Genomic DNA, 20,078 nt, shown 5'->3' on the forward strand with positions numbered 1-20,078 from the left:
TTCCAGTTTCACATTCATGTCCTTACCAATTCGTCCCTTCGGAGGTCTTTTAGGGCAAAGATTTCCTTTCCCTTTTCATTGAACAATCTCCGAGCTGCAGAGGGTAAATTTAAAATTTCAGTGCACCTGTAGTAAGAGACACAAAAAATCATCTTGTATACAGAAGGCTTCCAGCAAAGAAGAGAGAAAATATGAGAAATCAAGTCTTTAACAACTACTCGTGCTGCAGACCTGTGAGACAGTCAAGAGGTAGGCCCTGCAGCCCATCAGGCTCTTGGAGTCTCCTTCTCCTTATACAAGCTGGGGGACTTAGGCAAATTATTTAACCTCTCTAAGCCTACATTTCTTATCTTCCAGGGTTTTAGTGAAGATTAAGGGTTGATTTTGAGAAGTGCTTAGCACACTGCTGGGCACGATCAACAAATAAGCAGGCATATTATTCCTGATTCTCCATTCTTCAATATGCCCCATACTTTCTATCTGTGTCTTTGTTTTTCTCATGCTCTTCCTTCTACCTAAAACACTTTCCTTGCTTTCTCTACTGAAGTTATATTCTTTCCCCAGAGTCATATCCATCACCAAGCAGTTCCTCATCTCCCTCCATTAGAAGTGATCTCTATAGCCCTTTAACGCCCTTTCAAAGAGGGACTTTTAGCCTGGTTAAACATTAAAACAGTGATTTCTACCTCCTAGGCCCCAAACAAGCATTTGACCTGCCCTATGACTGTCAAAATGAATGCATGTTTTCCCGTTTCCTGAGGAGCTCCCTATCTAGTCAGGGGAGAGACAGGTCAGCAACTGAAGTATAATACAAAGGGCTGGGTGCTGTCACAGGCACCTGGCCAGGGTGCTGTGAGAACCCAGGAAAAACAACACAATGAATTCCTCCAGGGAACCTGTATCTAAGGAAGTGACCTTTGGGTTGGTCTTTGACAGGTGAATAGGAGTTTGTCAAGAAGGGTTAGGACTTTGAGAAGTTTCGTATGACTGGACTTGAGTATATAGACAGGAGCAGGAGCCAGATGTAGCTGGAAAAGAAGACAGGAACACACAGAAAGCACTTAAGATACCAGACTAATTAATTTGTACTCTATCCCATGAACAGCAGGAAGTCATTCAGATAGGAGAAAAGAAATGTGGTGTTATCAGATCTGCTCTTTTGAAAGTTAACTGTCAGAAAGGTGGAAGATGGACTGAAGGCACGAGAGGCTGGAAATTACCCAGCCAGTTCAGAATAGCTGTAAGGAGGTGGAATTGTGGGAAGAGGAGGGAGAGTTTAAGGAATATGATGGGGCTATTGAGAAAACTGTTGAGGTGATCCTGCCTTTGCAACAATTAAGTATAAAAGATTCTTGCTACATATATTTTATATTAGAATGCACTATCTATAGTAAGTGAATTAGAAGTGACTTTGTGCTCATCAGGAAGGCTGAGCTGTATGAAGAATATTTCTCAATTTTATATCCTCAGATGGGATAAAGCAATTGAGCAGATAATTAGGCACTCCATTTCTCTGAGAGGTCTTGGAAGGAAATACACCTCGTGTCACAGCTCCGGAAGCTGATGGACTGGCTTGGCCACATTTCTCATCCACAGGAGTTGCTGGGGAGGGAGTGGGAGAGGACTGTAGGAAGATTGAGCCCCCAGCCACAAGATGTGTCTGATTCTTTCTTTGCTGCCCAAAGACTCGACCCGATTTCTTTTACTTTCCCTAAATGGATATCTTTGTGGGTCCAGGCAGTTATAGCATAACCTAAGAAGAGTTACCATTATCGTATCTGATCCCACTCACATTTTCCTGGAGAACATTTGGACTATGGTAATATCCTGTTTTAGGACAATGAGTGGGAGAATAGAAGGGATGGGTGGTTGGTAAATCTCCCTTCCTTTTTTGAAACCCTGGTTTTAATAGTGCTGAATTTAATTGGCCCATGTAGGTGGGTTAGAGAGGACTGGGATAAGCTGTTTCCTCTGTATTTAATTCCTCTAAGTCACATGCCAGCCTACATAAATGGAGAGAGAAGAAAAGAATTGGCTGTTAAGTGCCTAATAAGGAGTGTGGACTCTGGAGTCACATCGCCTGGGTTCAAATCCCAGCCCTCCTATAGTGGCTATGTTAACTTCAAAGAAGTCACTTAATTTCTCTGAGCCTCATTTGCCCCATCAGTAAAAGACAGATATGGCAGTACTCATCTCACAGTGATGTTTTACAGATTAAATGTGTGGATATCCGGTAAAGCACCTGGCACATAAAATGTCAGCAACACATTATTCAAATGGATCAAGGACTGCAAGCATTTCATGTCTACTCTCACCTAATTCTTACACCATTTCTGAGAGGCCCATTTCACTGATGAGGAAACTGAGCCTGAAGGTGAACTGCCTTGCCCAAGGTTGCATAGCTAGCAAGGAGGAGAGCTGAAATTCCGACCTACATCTGAGTCGTTCACAACATTGTACGGCCTCCTGAGAGGCCATCATCATAGAATAATGCCACACTAGATCTAAAGAATGGGGAGACTGAGGCTGGATGCTCGCAAGTGGCCCAGGGTTTCTCTGTCATGTGGAGGCAAAGGTCCTAGAACCAAGGTCCTCTGACTTACACACCAGGAGTTAGGACTGGCAACCACATGGCCTATTCAGATTTACAGGGAGTCCAGAAAAGCAGAGTCTTATCTCTGTGCTTTCTCAGGACTGAGTCGAGAGAGGAGCAGTAAGTGGAGCTGGCTCCATGAGGGCTGTATTTCACTACAACACAGGATGCCCTGGGAGAGGAGGGCAGGGGTGGGAGGGAGCAACTGTGTCTCCAGGGTCTGCAGATGGCTACAGATCTGCAATAGTGGAGACTTCCTCCAATAGCTCGCCTGGACACCCATCCCAGGAGCCCCACCACACCCTTCCGGTTATTTCAAAACAGTAACAAAACCCACAGAAGCTATGGATACATGCTTTCTTCTTTTCTTTATCTTCTTGCTTCTTATCTCCATATTTTTGTATCTTTCTCTTTTTCTCTCCTCTCCATGTGGCCTTCCACCGAAGAGCTGCCCCTCCCAGGTTCTTTCCCCTTCCTGGTCATGTATAAAATGATCCCTTGATCATTTCCACTTCTGCACAATTAAATGCTGCCCCGTGTGGTTTTTTTTTACTGTTTCACTAAGCAAACTGTCTTCCCAACAAGTTAGGAGTTTTCTGAGAGCAAGGAATGTCTTTCCCTTCCCTTTTTTTAATTTCCACCAGAATATCTAATGGCGGTTGATGTACATGACATGAACATAACAGATACTGAAAAGAATCAAATTCTTTAATGCTTTCCTTTTAGCTCTTCAATCAATCCTGTTTAACAAGGAGGAAAATGGGACTCCGAGAAGGGGAGTGCTTTGCTGAAGTTTTCCAGTTAGTTACTGGCAAACCTGGGGTTAAAATCAATCCCCTTGACTCTCAACCCAGTAGTCTTTTCAGTACTCCATGTTACCTGCAACTTTAAGTATCAACAAAAACAATCTATGTTAGTAGATTTAGTAGATTGTCATACTACTAGATCTGCCTTTGAGATGGAAGAACTTAGAGATGGAAGAACTACCACCAACAAGAAGTGATCATCAAAACTATCTGTAGTGAATTATTAAAGAAAAAAACAGCATAATCTTCCTTGCATTCTGTAAGACCTCCCCCTCATATTCAACAAGACATATTTTGGGGCGCCTGGTGGCTCAGTCAGTTAAGCGTCCAACTCTTGATTTTGGCTCAGGTTGTGATCTCACAGTTCATGAGTTTAGCCCCACACTCGGCACTGTCAGTGCAGAACCTGCTTGGGATTCTCTCTCTCCCTCTCTCTCTGCCTATCCCCGGTGCACACATGTGCTCTCTCTCTCAAAATAAATAGATAAATAAACTAAAAAAAAAAAAAGACATATTTTTAAAAATGTTTATACCTGGTGTTCTGCCTTTAAACAGTTATCGAATTCTATGAAGTAACTCTTGTTTTGGTAGGAAAGTATTCATCAAAAGAAAAGTTACAATGCATTTCACAAATACGATATGGATTGATGACAATTAAAAGCTGTTTTAAAGTAGATAATGACTAACCTCAATTCAAACAAATAGAAACCAAACAAAAGTGCTGTACAACTGTGATTTTTTTTTTAAGTGGGACTAATCTATATTTACAGAATTGGTAGTTGAGAAGCTAGGGAAGGAAATTGCCAGACCTTGAAATTTGGAGCAAAAATTTATTAACTAACACTAGTATCATAAACTCACATAGTTTATATATCTCACAGATTAAAAACTCCAGAATCATTATGTTAACAAGAGCTTTCTTATACAGATAACATATGTATTTTGTGTTATGTGTTTTACGTAACTATTCAGGCATTGGAATGGAAAATACCTTTGCATTAGGATAGTAAGTATTTACCTCTCCAAAAGTTGGTGAAATTCAGTCTGGATTGTTTCTGTTACAGGATATTTAGTATTGTAGTTTTTCACATTCTTTTTCCTTTCAGTGTCAACATTTCTGAAACAAATGATCCAAGATTTGACTGATATGTCAGTATACATTGTCAATTACATTTCATCTTTAAATATGTGAAAACATCATTAGGTTTTAATTTATCATAATTCGTCCTAAAATCATATGCCTTCTTAAAAAATGGGATTTCAAAAACTATTGCAATTAAAGGGCCACCTGGGTGGCTCAGTCAGTAAGCATCCAACTCTTGATCTTGGCTCAGGTCATAATGTCACAGTTGGTGAGATTGAGCCCTGCATCAAGCTAGGCACTGTCAGTGAGGAGCTTGCTTGGGATTCTCTCTCTCCCTCTCTCTCTCTCTGTCCCTCCCCCACCTCACACTTGCTCTTTCTCTCTCTCAGAATTAATAAACTTAAAAAAATCTATTGCAATTAAGGATTAAGCTTCATAAAAATTTATACTATGAGCAATTTATGTAAGAAAATGAATTTTCAGTATTTTAATCCTCTTCTAATAATGCTGAACATTCTGAGATGTGAATTTATTAATTTTAAATAAAATGTACAGAGCATATTCATTTGACTATGATGTTTTATTTCTATATTGTTCATACTCATATATTTATTCATATATTATTTATGTTATCAATCCAAACCTAAAAATTTTTAAACTGGAAAGCGAATAATAATGATCATAGAAAAAAAATGCTTAATTGTTAATATATAACTATTCAAATTTTTAAGTTAGAAAACTATCTGGTATAGTTTTAGAATCTCTATATAATATTAAATGAAAGAAATATGGTCAAATATAGTTATTCATTCATTCACAAAAAAATGGTAATCAAATATAATTAATAATAAATAAAAAGATAGATGACTGAATGAATAAATGAATGAATTCAATAAGCACTAATTTAGGGCCTATTGTGGGCCTTGTATCATGTGGTGAATAAAATGGCTTAATATTTGATTGACAAGAACATGCTGTCCCATGACCCGACCATAGCAGAAAGCACATATATGGATGAAGAACACATTGTCCCTGTTCTCTGTCTCATGGGTAGAAACATAAGCAGATAACCACAACACAGAGTGGTAGGAGCTATGTTGGGGAGAAGCCCACAGTGATCAAAGCAATGGAGAATGTAGAGACACAAGCTACAACTAATTAAGGGGTGGGAAGGGAAGTGTCAAGTTTAGGGTCAACGTCTAGAAATGAAATCCAAACTCATTCCCAGAAGACCTTTATAATTTTAAAGCAGATGGAAGGTGTTAGGGAGTGGCAGGGATTTAAGAGTGGGAATTGGAGAGAGTGTTGATAACAGACAGAGCTAGAAAAATAATACACAGGAACAAATCATAAAGACCCTTAAACACTGTATGAAGGTGCTTGAATGAGTCCAGGGATCATAACTTACTAACAATTTACTCATTAAAATTATCTAAAAATATAAAGTTTATAGGGGTGCCTGGGTGGCTCAGTCGGTTGAGCGACTGACTTTGGCTCAGGTCACGATCTTGCAGTTTGTGAGTTCGAGCCCCACGTCGGGCTCTGTGCTGACAGCTTGGAGCCTGGAGCCTGCTTCCGATTCTGTGTCTCCTTCTCTCTCTGCCCCTCCCCCACTTGTGCTCTGTCTCTCTCTACCAAAAATACATAAAATATAAAAAAAATTAAAAATATAAAGTTTATTACATAGCTTCACATTGAGCCTTTCTTCTTACAATTCCTTAAAAAAACACTATAAAATTTTCCTTGTTTAACTTACTATTCTGAGAGATGAAATTCACCTTGAAATCATAATGGTTTTAATTTATGTGAGTTTGACAGCCACTATTCAAGATGAATTGACAAGATCTTGTTACTCATCAAGAATAATGACGGACTCAGTAATAAACAAATGATATTTGACCTTCCTTTGGCTTTGTAAATGAAGGAACTAGCAACAACAAATTCCTCTCAAAACTGTCTAGAATGATTTATTAAGTAACTAAAGGACAGCACGCTACTAGGATAGGATTTGGTTAAAAGGAATCTGTATTCATCGTGCTAGCTTGATTTTGTGTGTAGACACTAAACAGCCCAACCAGCTTTCCTTTCAAGTGAATGTAAGTAATGAACCCCTATAGGTCACTAGCATTTATTTCTTCTGAAGGAAAAAATACTTAGCTTGGATGTATTAAAAGTAGCACAGCAGGACTTCTACTTTGCACAACTCTGGGTTGCCATTTATATAGAATACAATGTGAAAAGCGCCCTCTGGAGCTGGGCAATGCATCTGCCCCTTAAGGTTAGCCCAAACTCTTTCCATTTGAACCTTTTGTTAACCAGTACTTACATACAGCTCTGAGGGCAAACAAGGCTATTGAGGATCCTGTAGAAAACTTTCTGAGTCGACCAAGAAAAATTAATGTGTGTTTAGCAGAGTGTTAGTGTCAAGTGTATGCCAGTGTATTTTAATTATTTGGGAATAATTAATTTATGCAGTGAACAGAGTGAATACTTGATTAATTAGGGCATGCTGTTCCATGAATATAACAGAGGGTTTCATATACTTTCACTGGAATAGCCCACATTAACAAATCTCTCAAATTATGTTTGGATTACCTGATTGAACTACTCATTTTAAAACATTAATGTGAAAAGATAAAATCTGTATATAGTCTTGAGCCACACTGAAGGATATAGTGTAGAAAGATAAATGCAAGAAGGGACAAAAATTATTTGTTAACTTTGGATGTTTAAAAAAAAGTCATATACTACTTTAAGGGCATTACCCTCACATTTTACATCTAGCTGAATGAGCTAATTATGAAGTGTATGCGTCAAAGATTTCAATTTCAGGCTTGACTTTACTTTGAAGATTAATTTTTTACTTTATCATCTTTACAGGCAGTTCAGTGGACAGCCGAACTGAATGTTACTCATTGTTCAGCGGTGTATGAAGTATATTTAATCAATGTGAAGGAAGTAATATTAAATGATTATCAGCAGCCTCAAATATTCTAAACATCTCAAAAGAAAGGTCAAGAGGTAAAATCACTGCTAATAATATGAGAAACAATGTATTTAACTCATTCTTTACATCGCAGCTTTGCACTGGTCTGAGATTTCTTTTGTCATAAAACATAATGAAAATACAGCAGGTGATTTTTCTCCAATGTTGGAGAAATATTGGCTGTATGAGATTTTATTCCAATCTTTTAACATAAGCTAAATTGCAGATCAATGTTTTTCTAGGATGATAAGCTTTTAAAATGGTATTCTAAGGCAGAGATATAAATTATATGAAGCTATATTTTGAGAACTGTATTTGTATGTTAAATATGCCAGAAATCTTAATGTAAATAATAATGTACAATAATTTAAAAAGGAATTACACAATTCTGTTTAAGAAGCCATTTATGAACTCAGTTATTTTGAGATACATTAATAAAACAAAAGTGCTAATTCAAAATGGACATTGATTCTACAACTTTTTTTGATCAGGATTACTCATTTCTGATTCTTTTCTCCTGTGCTTAGCCTAAATCAGTAGGGTTAAATTCCCAACAAATTTTAACTAATTCTTAGTCTCTATTTTCATCTCCAAATATCAACATGAGAACCCTTTTTAAAAATAAACATGGGGCGCCTGTATGGCTCAGTTGGTTGAGCATCTGACTTCAGCTCAAGTCATGATCTCACAGTTCATGAGTTCAAGCCCCTTATGGGCTCTTTGTTGTCCAGGGCAGGGCCAGCCTCAGATCCTCTGTTCCCTTCTCTCTCTGCCCCTCCCCCACTCATTCTCTCTCTCTTTCTCTCTCTCTCACACACAAAAATAAATATTTTTAAAAACTGCTTTAAAAATTAATGTCTGTAAAAGTTAAATCTTTATTTATAAATGTATACGAAATAATAAAAAGATACGACCCAGATTGCTTTTTATAAATAAACAAACAAGCAAACACAGAATTCTCTCAGAAAAGCATACACAATGAAGACAAAAATTTGTAGAAATTAGAAACAAGAAGTATGAATAAGTTGTTCTTACAGAATTTTCCGTCCAGGTGAGACATCTGGACTGGTTAGAACAATGGCTCTGTTTTTATTCTTGTCTCCATTCCGCAAAACTCTCAGCCTCACAGGGACAGGTGGCCCTGGGGTCTTACAGATGGATTTCTTCATGGGAGGACTGTTTGGAATCAGCAATCCTTCTATTGGCCAATCAAACTCCTTCAGAAAAAAATGACAAAGAATGTGATAATAAGAAGAGTCATTTCTAGATATAAAAAAAATTTAAACACACAACTTATACCTTTAATTTTTTTGTTCATTCATCAGAAAATGTTTTGGCCACCTAAGATGTTTCAGACAATTCCAAGTGATGTTTTACTTAATTAAAGAGGAAAAATTTTAAGATGAGCCGTTTAAAAATGTGTGTACAACCTGTGTTGTGTTACAGCATAGAAGACTTAGTTCTTCTCGGAGAAACATCATTCTCAAAAGATAAAACTGAATTAACTGGATGCTTTTTGCTTGTGTGTGAAGTATCTTTAATCGATGTGAAGAATGTGCGAAAAGTGGTTTTACAATAGTCTGAGATAGTATCATCTTAAGCTAGATCTATTTGGCAAAAAGAACATATTTGAGGAGCTCTCCAAAAACCAGAATGAGAGGACAAAAGAACTTGGACAAATTTCAGATGTTTCAGTTGCCAAACTCACTTACTTTGTATCATTCATTCATTTATTTATTAATTCATGCATTTTCTAAATATTGATTGATGGTTTACTATATTCCAGGCACAGTAGTAGGCACTGGAAATAAAACTGCACAAGACAGAATACTCTTCCTCAAGGAATTTCCAGCATGGCCTCAAAAACTTACCTAGAAATAAACTGGCAATTACAATAGTGTGTGTACAACCGCAACAGAGAACTGGGTGTGATGGGACCACACAGGAGGAGAACCTACCTTAAAAATGCAGTGTAGCAGATCTGAAGTTACAGTTGGAGTTAGTGCAGTAAAGGATGGGTAAAAAGGGCATAATGTAGGTAAGAGACTTAAGGATTAACAGAACATGCTATTTGGGTGGTAAAAAGAGGCAAGGATTGCTCCCAGGTTTGTAGTTTGAGCAACTGGGTGGATGGTATGGCTAGTCACAAAAATAAACTTTTGTGGAAGAAGAGTAAATAGGGGGACAGATGATCAGAGATGATGTTGTTAGGGAAGGTCTAAATTCTTTCGTTTTTTTCCCTATCTGCATAAATAATTGTCCTGGCAGCAATTAATCCCCCATTAATCTGCAATGACCATCCTGTAAAATACCTCAATTCCATTTAAGTGTGCATCTGTTTCTATGTGTTCTATTCTCTTCAATTGTTGATTTCCCTATCCTTATACAGGACTCTACTGCCTTGATTACAACAGCTTTGTATTTGATAAGTTTTGATATTTGACAGGGCAACTACCCTCACCTTGTTATTATTCTTTGGAAACTGGCTTCTGTTGGCCCTTTAATATTTCATATGTATTTATGAACCAGCTTGCTTAGTTTTCTAAAAGTCTGTGTGGGATATTAATGCTCTGCATAACTTCCTATCAGTCCCATTTTGGTAAGATTTTTTTTGTGAATGTCCATTGAGTCATATAAAAATCTTTTTATCTGCATTTGTTGAGATGTGTTTGTATGATTATTTATCCTTTCATCGGCTCTGTGTTAATTACATTAATTAATTTAAAAAATTTTTCTTTAATATTTAATTTTTGAGAGAGAAAGAGAGCATGAGTGGGGGAAGGGAAGAGAGAGACACAGAATCCGAAGCAGGCCCCACGCTCACATGCTGTCAGCACAGAGCCCGACGCAGGGCTTGAACTCACAAACTGGGAGATCATGACCTGAACTGAAGTCAGCGGCTTAACTGACTGAGCCACCGAGCCATCCCTAATTTTTTGAAATTTTAAACTAATATTGCATTCGTGGATCAATCTAAATTGGTCACAGTGTCTTATCTTTTTTACAGATTGCTAAATTCAATTTGCTAGTATTTACGTTAGGATTTTTGCATGTATGTTCATAAATGAAATTAATGTGTAGATTTCTTATACTAACTTTGTCGAGTTTTGGTATTAAGTTTGTCCCAACCTCATGAAATGAGTTAGACAGTGTCGCTTCTTTTTTATCTGCCAACAAGTCTATTTGGTATTGGTGTTCTCTTGGTGGGGAGATTTTAACTATTGATTCTATTTCTTCCACAATTGTTGGATTATTCAGGCTTTTTGCTTCTTCTTGACTCCACTCTAAGTTACTTCTGTGCAGGACGTTGACCATTCTGTTTATCTAAGTTATAATATTTATTAGCATAAAGTTACTTATACTATCCTCTTATTATCTCCTTAATCTCTCAGTATCTGTGTTTACATCTTTCCTTTATTTCTAATATTATGTACCTTTACTATTTTTTCTTAATCAGTTTGGCCAGGTATATCAAAGCAACAAATTTTTGACTTTGTTGATTTGTTTTGTAGGTATCGTATCAATTTCTGCTCTTATAACTTTCTATGCCTTTCCTTCTAATTCTTTGAGTTTGTTTTGCTATTATATTCCTGACTTTTCAAATTGGAAGCTTATCTCATTAATTTTTAGCCTCTCTTCTTTTTCAATTTAAGTATTTAAGGTTGTACATTTCCTTCAAGTACACTTCGGCTACATCTCACACATTTTGTTTTGGTTCTTAAATACAGTATTTCTTTTTTAATTTTTCATCATGATTTCTTCTTTATCCCATGAGTTAATTAAAATGTCTATCTAAATTTCCCAATATTGGGCCTTTTCTAATTATTTATTTATTTATTTTTAACTTAATCCATCAGCAAAACCTGCTTCTACTTTCAAATATATCTAGGACTGTTCTACTCTTAAACACCTCCACTCCCACAGTGCTGGTCCACTAGTTTCTCTTACCTACAAATTGCAAAACTCTTCTGCTTATTCTTGCTTCCATCTTATCCCCCTTTTGTTCCATTATTATAATGATCCTGTTATACTTAAGTCAGAGCACATCACTCCTCTAACTCCTCTGTTCCACACCCTCCCATCTCAGTAAGAGTCAAAGATTTTCAAATGGCTTACGAGGCTCTGCATGATCTCTACCCCATCTGACCTTATCTCCCACTGCTCTCCCGCTCACAAATACTGCTGCCATATTTACCTCATTGTTCCTGAAAGACACCATTGCAGGCTCTTTGCATTTCTTGGCATGTTCTTGCCCTAGGGAGCTGTTTGTTCTTCAGGTCTTTACTCAAGTATCACCTCAATAAAAGCTTCTCAAGGCAATCAGAAATTTCCAAACCCTGTCCTGCCTCACCTTCCCCCCCCCCCCCCGCCCCACCAACATTCTCTATCCCCTATTCTTGCTTCTATTTTCTTCTTAGTTCTTATCACTAACATTCAGAAGAGCATCTCGTGAAGTGGCTAAGAGCTTGGGCTCTGGAGTCAGACTTCCTGAATTTGAATTTTTGAGCCATCATTCTCGCTGTGTGAACTTGGGGCAAACCTTTGACCCAAATGAGATGGAAGTTAATGGATCAATTCTTTCCTTTTTCTCCTGCAGGAGAGACTCTCCTAAAATCACTGTTTAAATGGCTTATTGAAAGACAGCTTGAAAGCACATCACTTATTGGCTCTCCTTCCTTCCCTGCTTGTCCCTGGGATCGCACATCCTAACGAGATAGTAGCATAGAAGCCATTTGCCTCAGATTCTGCTTTCTGAGGAACCCAAGCAATGAGACCATAATCCGCATGAACTATTAATGGAAGAAGTTTCCTAAAGGGGATATGGGTACCAATACCCAAAGGATGGAGAAGTCATGATAGGCAGGCAGAAAGCTCAAACAATCACAACAGATGTGGCCTTAGAATCCTAGCAGTGTCTAAGATCCAGGTGTGCTGGGGAGACATGCTGGCATGTGAGAATAATACAGACCAAAATGCATGGCCTTTAGTTCATGGAAAAGAGACCACTTTTTAAAAGCTAGTATAATAAGGAAAATTTACTAATTTATATTCTCTTGAAAAATATTTAGAATCTTGCAAATATATTGAACAAACACATAGTTCAAAAATGTGCTTTAAATGTTATAAACAAAATCTGAAGGTTGTGAAAATTAAATATTCTGAAACAGTATCTTATTATAATGCTCTAATTTGTGAAATGAGTGAATAAATAAAATGAATTGCATTTAATTAGGATAAACACAGTGTAAATAAATGTTCAAAGTCTCATGAGTAGAGTGCTTTTCAGTTTAGTCTTTTTTCCATTATATTGTAATATAATATTTTGTTTAGTAAATATGTTTATAATGATGGCATACAATGAGGCTAACTCATCACCCCTCTAAACAAACAAACTTTGAATTAATAAAGTTTTTCTGTATTCCTGACCTTCATTGAGGGCATTTTATCTCCATGGAATTTAAAAGCAAAGGACAGACTGTAAGGTGTATATAAAGATATGTACCTATCATCAATGGAGGAACATGGGGCTGTTCTCCCTTACTACAGTTACTGAAAAGAAATATGTTATGACAAACTCATTGTGTAGTTTCATTTGAGGCATTCCTATTATATAAATTTTCACTTAATGTGAGGGATGGTGAGAGTGAAGTTACATAATTTCTTTAAGAAGTAAATTCAGGACTGGGGCACCTGGTAGCTCAGATGGTTGAGTGTCCAACTCTTGATTTTGGCTCAGGTCATGATCTCAGGGCTGGTCATGAGATTGTGCCCCTCAATGGGCTCCCTTCTGGGTGTGGAGCCTGCTTAAAATTCTCTTTCTCCCTCCCTCTGCCCCTCCCCTGCTTGTGTGCGCAGGTACACATGTGAGCACTCTCTCACTCTCTCTCTAAAAGTGAAAAAAAAGAAAGAAGTTCAGAACTTACCTGTAATTACTTTACAACAAAGAACTTAGGCAATTCAGAGCAAATCAACATTTACACGAGTTTTAGACATAAATGATCATGAAATGGGAGAGATGACGGAGAATAATCTTCTCATTACTGTCACATTGACTGGAAGTCCTAGCCACAGCAATTAGACAACAAAAAGAAATAAAAGTCATCCAAATCAGTAAGGAAGAAGTAAAATTTCCACTATTTGCAGGTGACATGATACTATAGATAGAAAACCTGAAATATTCCACCAAAAAAACCCGCTAGAACTGATAAACAAATTCAGTAAAGTCAGAGGGTACAAAATCAATGTACAGAAATCAGTTGTATTTCTATACACCAATAATGAAGCAGCGGAGAGAGAAATTTTAAAAAAAAAATGATTCTATTTACAATTGCACCAAAATAATAAGATACCTAGGAATAAACCTAACCAAATGGTGAAAGACCTGTACTCTGAAATCTATAAAAAAGTAATGAAAGAAATTGAATATGACACAGAGAAATGGAAAGACATCTCATGCTCATGGATTGGAAGAACAAATATTGCTAAAATGTCTATACTACCTAAAGCAATCTGCACATGTAATGCAATCCCTACCAAAATACCAATAGCATTTTTCACAGAACTAGAAAAAAATATTCCTAAAATTTGTATGGAACCACAAAATATCCCAAATAGCCAAAGCAATCTTTAAAAAGAAAAGCAAAGCTGGAGGTATACGATTCCAAGCTTCAAGTTATGTTACAAAGCTGTAGTGATCAAAAGAGTATGGTACTGGCACAAAGATAGACACATAGATCATTGGAATAGAATAGAAAACCCAGAAATAAACCCTCAGTTATATGGTCAATTAATCCTTAACAAAGCAGGAAAAAGTATCCAAAGGGACAACAACTGTCTCTTTAACACATGGTGTTGAAAAACCTGCACGGCAACATGCAAAAGAATGAAACTGGACCACTTTCTTATACCATACATAAAAATGAAGCCAAAATGGATTAAAGACATAAATGTGAGACCTGAAACCATAGAAACCCTAGAAGAGAACACAGGCAGTAACTTCTCTGACATTGGCTATAGCAATTTTTTTCTCAAAATGTCTCCTGAGGCAAGAGAAACAAAAGCAAAAATAAATTATTGGGACTACATCAAATAAAAAGCTTCTGCACAGTGAAAAAAAAAAATCAACAAAACTTAAAGGCAACCTATGGAATGGGAGAAGATATTTGTAAATGACATATCAATAAAGGGTTAGTATCCAAAATATATAAAGAACTTCTAAAACTTAACACCCTAAAAACCAAATAATCCAATTCAAAAGTCGGCAGAAGACATAAACAGACATTTCTCCAAAGAAGACGTACAGATGGCCAACAGACACGTGAAAAGATGATCATCATCACTTATCATTAGGGAAATGCAAATCAAAACTGCAATGAGACATCACCTTATGCCTGTCAAAACAGCTAAAATCAACAACACAAGAAACAACGGGTGTTGGCAAGGATGTGGAGAGAGAAAGAATCTTCTTGCACTGTTGGTAGGAATACAAACTGGTGCAGTCACCCTGGGAAACAGGATGGAGATTCCTCAGAAAGTTGAAAATAGAACTACCCTACAATCCTGCAATCACAGTACTGGGTATTTACCCAAAGAATAAAAAAAAAAACCAAAACAAAACAAAACAAAAACCCAACAGTTCCAAGGGATACATGCACCCTTATGTTTATAGCAGCATTATTTAAAATAGCCAAGATATGGAAGCAGGCCAAGTATCCATCGATTGATGAGTGGATAAAAAAGATGTTGGGAAGAAAAAGATGTGGTGTGTGTGTGTATGTGTGTGTGTGTGTGTGTGTGTATACATATATATACATATATATATGTATATATATGTATACACACATATATATGTATATATAATGGAATATTATTCACCCATAAAAAATAATGAAATCTTGCCATTTGCAACCACATGGGTGGAGCTAGAGAGTATAATGCTAAGCTAAATAAGTCAGTCAGAGAAAGACAAATACCATATGATTTCATTCATGTGGAATTTAAGAAACAAAACAAATGAGAGAGAGAGAGAAATCAAGAGACAGACTCTTGGGGCGCCTGGGTGGCTCAGTCGGTTAAGCATCCGACTTCAGCTCAGGTCGTGATCTCGCGGTCCGTGAATTCAAGCCCCGCGTTGGGCTCTGGGTTGATGGCTCAGAGCCTGGAGCCTGTTTCCGATTCTGTGTCTCCCTCTCTCTCTGCCCCTCCCCCGTTCGTGCTCTGTCTCTCTCTGTCTCAAAAATAAATAAACGTTAAAAAAAAAAGTTAAAAAAAAAAAGGGACAGACTCTTAATGATAGAAAACAAACAGATGGTCAGCAGAGGGGGAGGGGGTGGTAATAGGTGATGGGGATTAAGGAGTGCACTTGTCATGATGAACGCAGGGTGATGTGTGAAATTGCTGAATCACTATGTTGTACACCTGACACTAATATTACACTGTATATTAACTAACTGGAATTAAACTAAAAGTTTAAAAAAGTTCCTAAGCTCCTAAATTGCTACAGACAGCAACTGTAGCCCCACAGTACCAACCAATTGCTGACTTCAGACAGCTTCCTTTGCTTTCCAGTTAAATGAAGTAAGCCCAAGGGTCTTCTCTATAATATGAGACACCATGGAACACAACCCAAAGAAATGTAATATTATCTTGAAGGACAACAAAACATGTGTAATTAACTAATAAGCATGGAGAGCTATTTCCTCCCCAACATTTTCTCCATTGGAATTCTTATGTTCCCATTCATTTCTTTATTGGTCTTCTCTGTGTTCACAATATTCCATGCTGTTGCTGCATTGTCAAGAGATGGGTCTTGGTGCTCACTTATGCTGATAATTCTGCTTTTTCTCTTTCACCTCTCTCTCATGAAAAGAGAGAGGCTGTGCTTCTTTGGAAAGTCCAACTCTTAACTAGTTACCTAAATTTCTTAATCATACTGGTCCTCCTTCATCTATGTGTCATTAATAATAAACTAATGGGGGGGTGCCTGGGTGGCTTAGTCAGTTAAGTGTCCAACTGTGGCTCAGGTCATGATCTCGCGGTTCGTGAGTTCAAGCCCCGCATCGGGCTCTGTGCTGACGGCTCAGAGCCTGAAGCCTGCTTCGGATTCTGTGTCTCCCTCTCTCTCTGCCCCTCCCCCGCTCTCTCTCTCTCTCTCTCTCTCTCTCTCTCTCTCTCTCTTCTCTCTCTCTCTCTCTCTCCCTCTCTCTCTCTCAAAAATGAATAAATCTTAAAAAAAATTTAATAAAAAAAATAATAAACTAATGGATTCTTCAATTCCCTGGCTTGGGCCTTCTTACACTTCCCCTTTTTAATGTCTTAAAAAATTAATAAAATGTTTACTTTTCACTATTTTGTTTAAAATGGGCTCTCCTAATAGTTACATTTTAATTTAATAATTTGGGAATCTAAAAATCACTATCCAGTGGCCCATTCCAAAATCTTAAGTCTCTTTAATCTCACTTTTCCAGCAATTTCATCCTTGAATATGAAAATCCATTGCTCCTTACCTTTAAGTGTTTAAAAATACAACTTCTCAATTTACAACTTTTTTCCCAAGGGATAAGAAAATAGCTTGAGTTCCGATAAATTATTCCAGCGAATTTAGTCACAGAATAAACAAAAAGAATTCATTAACTTTATAATTTTATAAGGTTTTAACATATCTTAAGAATACTGATATCCTGAGGTGCATGGGTGGCTCAGTCGGTTAAGTGTCTGACTTCAGCTGAGATCATGATCTCACAGTTCATGAGTTTGTGAGTTCAAACTCCTCCATATAAAACAGATTATATTTAATTTGAGTAAGAACTTTTTAAGTTCCCTGCCTGGTAAGTGTTTTCTTCTCTTTCTCAAACATTGCAAGAACTAAGAGTACTCTTAGGCTGAGTCATTTTGAAATACACGGTCAATTTGTCTTATTTTAGCTAATTTAATGCCTTAGTCCTTTCCTTTTGGTTTATCAGTGAGGACCAGAGTTTTGTTGGGGTACAGTCTTATCTCTCCACCCAAATGCTATTATTCTGTTTGAATGGCTAGAGAACTTTGCAGTTGTCCATTTTTATTCCTAAGACCATGTAGCTGTCAAATCTCAGACCATTCACAAAAATGCATTTTGTAATGGTAAATTTTAAAGGAACGGGGTTAACTTAGGTTTCCTAATATAATTACCATGCATCATTTAAATCAATTAATTAATTAACTGAATTATTTTACTTATATACTGAAGTTAAAGATGTAGGCACAATAGCTGTGAAATTTGAAATTATTATAATTTTCTCTCTTTTCCTACAAAAGAACACTTCCTTGTGAGGCATCTCTGTTCACCTCCCACCCCACTGGGTGGTAGGAAGCTTGATATTCCAATTAGAGGTGTTCCAATTTCTGCCAGTTTAAAACAGCTTTTTTGGTTTTTGTTTTTAGCTGTGTCCTTTCTATACGTATTCAACCAAACTGAAGTTTCAAATTTTTACCAGAACTGTTGTTTCCTTTCAGAGATATACCCTTCCCTTCCCCTTCCTCAGTGTTGTTTCAGGTAGATGAAAATTCTATAAACTGTATACCATTGGGATAGGGGTCCATGGTCTACAGGTGAGTACGCAGCCTTGATCCTCAGAGGCATCTGTGTATTGGCCTCTTGTGCTCTTTGGCCACTGGACAACCTGCTGGCATCTGAACACCATCAGTTGAGGGGTATGTTATCCTGTCTCCTCTCTGGGTTTTAGCCTCTGTTTTTCCTGAACCTCTGGAGAAAAATCTAGAATTGGTGAGTTGGTACAATTCGCAGTTTTTTTCCTTGGCTTATTCTGGGCCCATTGGTCTCTCTGTGCCACCTCTCTGCCCTTGGCTCCATGTTGGCTCTCACTAGTGCTGCAAACACGAGTCTTAGACACATAGTTTACCTAGTCACCGACTCAGGCTGCCCAACCCACAGCCTCTGGTATTTGGAAGAACTTATTTCCCACTTAACAAAACTCATATCTAGACTGCTGCTTCACTACTAAATATAAGAACGTCTAAATATAAGAATATCTTTGGGGCCTAAGTAAATGACTTCTTGGCTTCAGACTCCATCTGTCTTTTTCCTAAAGTGCTGAGACTCATTTAATCAGTGAGGAGGCATAGGAAACTGTGACTTAAGGGAAAGAGAAAACTTGATTGAAATCAGAAAGCATGACAAAACAACTAAAAAAATCAGGAGAAAATAGTTCTAAAAATCTTTAGAGTGTATCAATGACATGAGGATAAAGCAAAATATACTAGGGACCCAGAGAGGTAAACAAAATGCTGAAACTGGATTTTATTTTTAGGAAATTTGACACACCCCAATGAATTTGAGTTTCTCCTTCCATTGTCTTGCAGGGGAAGGACACAAGAGACAAATTTCAAGACCTACCCAAAGTGGGAAGTCTAACAGAAAACTCTCTCCCCTCATAAAAGAAGAGTCACAGTAAGTTAAATATTGAAAAGGCAAACCAGAAATGATACCCTCCAGGTGGCTGCAAGTAAAATAGATTATTTCAAACATTTTCTCTGTGTAGAAGAGAAAAATAATCTTCACTGAGAATTCATACCACACAGGTTGACCCTCACTTGTAGTTTAAAATACATGAGATAAAGATGAAGAGAAAATTAATTATCTGAAAGAAAAATGCCTAAAAACACAATGCAAAAATGTACCATAAAGAGACAAAGACATGAGAAATACAAAAGAGAGATTAAGAGGCATGGAGGTCAAAATCAGAAGCTCTAGCTCACACCTAATCAGGGTTTTCTGTAAAGAATGGAATGAAGGGATATAGGACAGAGACTATTTGACAATGGGTGATAAATTTCCAGGAATGATGCACGGTACCAATCCACAGATTCAAGAACACCAAGCAGGAAAAATAAAAAGCAATCCTCCCTTAGACATTTTGTGGTGAAGCTGAAAAATATCAAAGAAAAGGAAAGATACTAAAAGTAGCCAGAGAAAAGATTACCTTCAAGGGATTAACATTTAGAATGATAGATGGTTGCTCAATAACAACAATGGAAGGTAGAAGTCAGTGATGACATCTTCCATTCACTAAGTGAAAATACCTTATACAAAGGAGGGCAAAAGAAAGACATTTTCAGATAAGTAAAAACGAAAAGAGTTTGTTACCAATAACTTAAAGAAGGGTATGCTAGATAGAAGAAAAGTAATCACAGGTGGAAGGACTGAGATAGAAGAAGGAATTATAACAATAAAGAGGGGGAAGGAATGGGGCTAAATCTAAATAAATATTTGCTACATATAAGAATTTAAAATTTTGGGGAAATTTTTAAAAAGATAAATTTCACGGAAGCCTGGGTGGCTCAGTCAGTTAAGCGTCCAACTTCAGCTCAGGCCATGATCTCAGGGCTCATGGGTTTGAGCCCTGCATCGGGCTCTGAGCTGTCAGCACTCTGAGCTCTCAGAACTGTGCTGACAGCTCAGAGCCTGGAGACTACTTTGGATTCTGTGTCTCCCTCTCTCTCTGCCCCTCCCCTCATGCTCTGTCTCTCAAAAATGAATAAATGTTAAAAAAATTAAAAAAAAATTTTTTTTAATGTTTGTTAATTTTTGACAGAGAGAGAGACAGAGCATGA

The 20,078-nt window shown here is 37.3% G+C and overlaps 1 protein-coding gene across 2 annotated transcripts in view; it reads right to left on the reverse strand.

Moving 5' to 3' along the window:
- DCDC1 (doublecortin domain containing 1) overlaps window positions 1–20,078 on the reverse strand; it is a 479,157-nt gene that overhangs the window by 69,376 nt on the left and 389,703 nt on the right. For both annotated transcript variants that reach the window (XM_042906361.1, XM_042906360.1), the window contains 3 exons: window positions 8,505–8,686; window positions 4,418–4,516; window positions 27–126 (listed from right to left, as the gene is read on the reverse strand). In XM_042906361.1, the coding sequence (XP_042762295.1) occupies window positions 27–126; window positions 4,418–4,516; window positions 8,505–8,686 (381 nt within the window). The remainder of the gene's footprint in view (window positions 1–26; window positions 127–4,417; window positions 4,517–8,504; window positions 8,687–20,078) is intronic.

This window comes from Panthera leo, chromosome D1 (genome assembly GCF_018350215.1).
Source record: "Panthera leo isolate Ple1 chromosome D1, P.leo_Ple1_pat1.1, whole genome shotgun sequence".
NCBI classification, from domain to species: domain Eukaryota; kingdom Metazoa; phylum Chordata; class Mammalia; order Carnivora; family Felidae; genus Panthera; species Panthera leo.